The sequence below is a fragment of the Protomyctophum bolini genome, assembly GCF_963924005.1.
Source record: "Protomyctophum bolini genome assembly, chromosome: 2".
NCBI classification, from domain to species: Eukaryota; Metazoa; Chordata; class Actinopteri; order Myctophiformes; family Myctophidae; genus Protomyctophum; species Protomyctophum bolini.
The window spans coordinates 45,979,182-45,981,681 of record NC_137863.1 but is presented as its reverse complement, the minus strand read 5'-3'; the positions used below and the strand labels follow the sequence as shown (position 1 = coordinate 45,981,681).

Here is a 2,500-nt window from a genome sequence, read left to right as displayed (position 1 = left end):
GCGCTGAAACCAACACACACACACACACCCACGCACGCACGTCACGTGCACACGCACGCACACACACACACACACACACACAACAAAGCTACAGGCGAGCCTGTGCAGCTTGACAGTTGGCACTATATAGCCTGGTATCTGCATGATCTAATCTGTGTTTTCTCTGTGGCGTACACAGCGCAGGGACGTCGCGTTCTGATTTGAATGACAACTTTGAGCTGTAGCAGACACCACTTTTTACACTTCGATTCTCTGTCGGTGCAGAGTTACACTGTTAGATTTAACCCATTCTGAACGAACGGGAACCCGTTTTGGTGTTAGCATCACGTCGTGCTTTATAGCTATTGAAAAATAGAAGATCTACAAGCTCAAGCGTATACGTGTCTTGACTGTACAGGGTTTGATGAGGTCAGATCATACACATAATGGAATGTCAGAACAGGTCAGCTCCATATATGGAGATCTAAGGGTGGCAGCCGGGGGCAGTATCTTGAGTGTACACTGAGGGCCCAGGTATAGGGGCCGGGGCCTTCATTTTTGGGCCTGTTGAGAACTCAAGTTTGCACTAATAACTTTGGGGGCACGGCCCGTCTATAGAGTTTAAATGGACAGGTACATCAGTCAAAAGGGAGACATCGAAGAGGAAGGATGGATGCAGGGGGAAGGACCAACATTATACGGAATGTCGGAACAGATTCTGACATATCCATAATTATGGAGATCTAAGGGTTTGAGTTGCTGCAGGCCAATATCGATGACAAACAGGGATCTCCATATATGGGCTTAATTGCGACCGCAGGTCACATTAACTACTGCATGACATCTCCCTCCCTGATGATGTCACGTGATGTCATGAGACCTGGGCACTACCATATATGGGGGCTTTTCCCTGTATGGGGATTTTGAGTGATATACACTGACTGACGGACAACAAAGTACCATTTCACAGTAAATGCGACAATAATTGCCATTCGACGTCTCTCTCTCTCTCTCTCTCTCTCTCTCTCTCTCTCTCTCTCTGTGTCTCCGTCTGTCTGCTGTCTGCTCTCTCTCTCTCTCTCTCACTTCAAAGAGAGAGATTTCAGGATTTAAGTCCAAAAACATCAAAAGCAGCAGATCTATACAACATGTCACGTTTCACTCTTTTGATGCTTTTTGTGTGACGTTAATTTAAACTAAAAAAAACCAAACACACAAAAGGTTCGAATAAGGTTTCTGACCGACGGCAACGAAATAGAGCCGTCATGGAGACAGACAGACAGACAGACAGACAGACAGACAGACAGACAGACAGACAGACAGACAGACAGACAGACAGACAGACAGACAGACAGAGGGTTGGAGGAGGGACTGCATGATTAAATACTTCACACCGCTTGGAAAACTATAAAATCGCAAGAGGAGCACATTCCACATCAGTTTCCGTTGTGTCCATTTGTATGAAAAAAAAAAGCTCGCCTGTTATGTGTCGACAACTATACTCTGTGTCCAAGTTCACTGGACCGACCGGACCGTTTGGTTGGAAATGAAACTCTCTCCCCGTATATAAAATATGAATATCCCTGACGGTGCAGGTAATGGAGATATGTGTGTGTGTGTGTGTGTGTGTTTCTGTGTGTCTGTGTGTCTGTCTGTCTGTCTGTCTGTCTGTCTGTCTGTCTGTCTGTCTGTCTGCAGCATGCTCCAACAACACGAACCGATGCATCGCCGCGTGTCTGAATTCAACCCTGTTTGGTAATCAGCCGCTGTCTGTACACACACAACACGTGTGGTGCGTACACACATGTAGTATGTGTGTGTGTGTGTGTGTGTGTGTGTGTGTGTCTGCTGTGTGTGTCTGCTGTGTGTGTGTGTGTCTATCCGTACTTGAGCAGGTGGTCCTTGTTGCTGCGCGTCTTGGTGAGGAACCGTTCGGCGAGTTTCTCCAGGTTGCGGCTGTAGTCCATCTCGATCTCGGACTTCTTCCGGAAGAAGTCCTGCAGGTCCTGGAGGAGCTGGACCCTCAGCTCACACTGCTGGTCCAGACACTTGAGCTGCTCCACCAGCTGGGCCCGGATCTCTGACGAGAGAGAGAGAGGGAGAGAGAGAGAGAGAGAGAGAGAGATACAGTTACTATTTGTCGAAAAACTCAGAAGTGGAGAGTTTGCTATAGGCTATCTTCCAACATCACACCCTGGTATATAACTACATCTCCCAGAGTGCACCAGCATAAAATGGCTGCTAGTTTTGGCTTGAGCTGGAACACCTGAAAAAGGCTGGAGGGAGGGAGCATTCAAACAAACTATATACACCACCAGAGACAAGAAGCTAAAATCTATACTCGAGGCATGTTCCAAGTCCAAAGACGCCACCAATGGTTTTCAACCTAACCGATAAGAAACCAAACCAAATCAACAAATGAAGCCAACATGTGCACAGCATGAAAAAAGTTGGAAAATAAAAGTTGAATGAGTTGGAAATCTTGGGAGTTGTTTCCTTAATTAATGTCCTTTGGAGTGGA

At 46.7% G+C, this 2,500-nt stretch overlaps 1 protein-coding gene across 5 annotated transcripts in view; it reads right to left on the bottom strand.

Annotated features, from left to right (window-relative positions):
- The window catches only part of srgap2 (SLIT-ROBO Rho GTPase activating protein 2), a 113,263-nt gene that overhangs the window by 60,080 nt on the left and 50,683 nt on the right, over window positions 1–2,500 (bottom strand). For all 5 annotated transcript variants that reach the window (XM_080787842.1, XM_080787844.1, XM_080787843.1 and 2 more), the window contains exon 2: window positions 1,867–2,059. In XM_080787842.1, coding sequence (XP_080643968.1) covers window positions 1,867–2,059 — 193 coding nt within the window. The remainder of the gene's footprint in view (window positions 1–1,866; window positions 2,060–2,500) is intronic.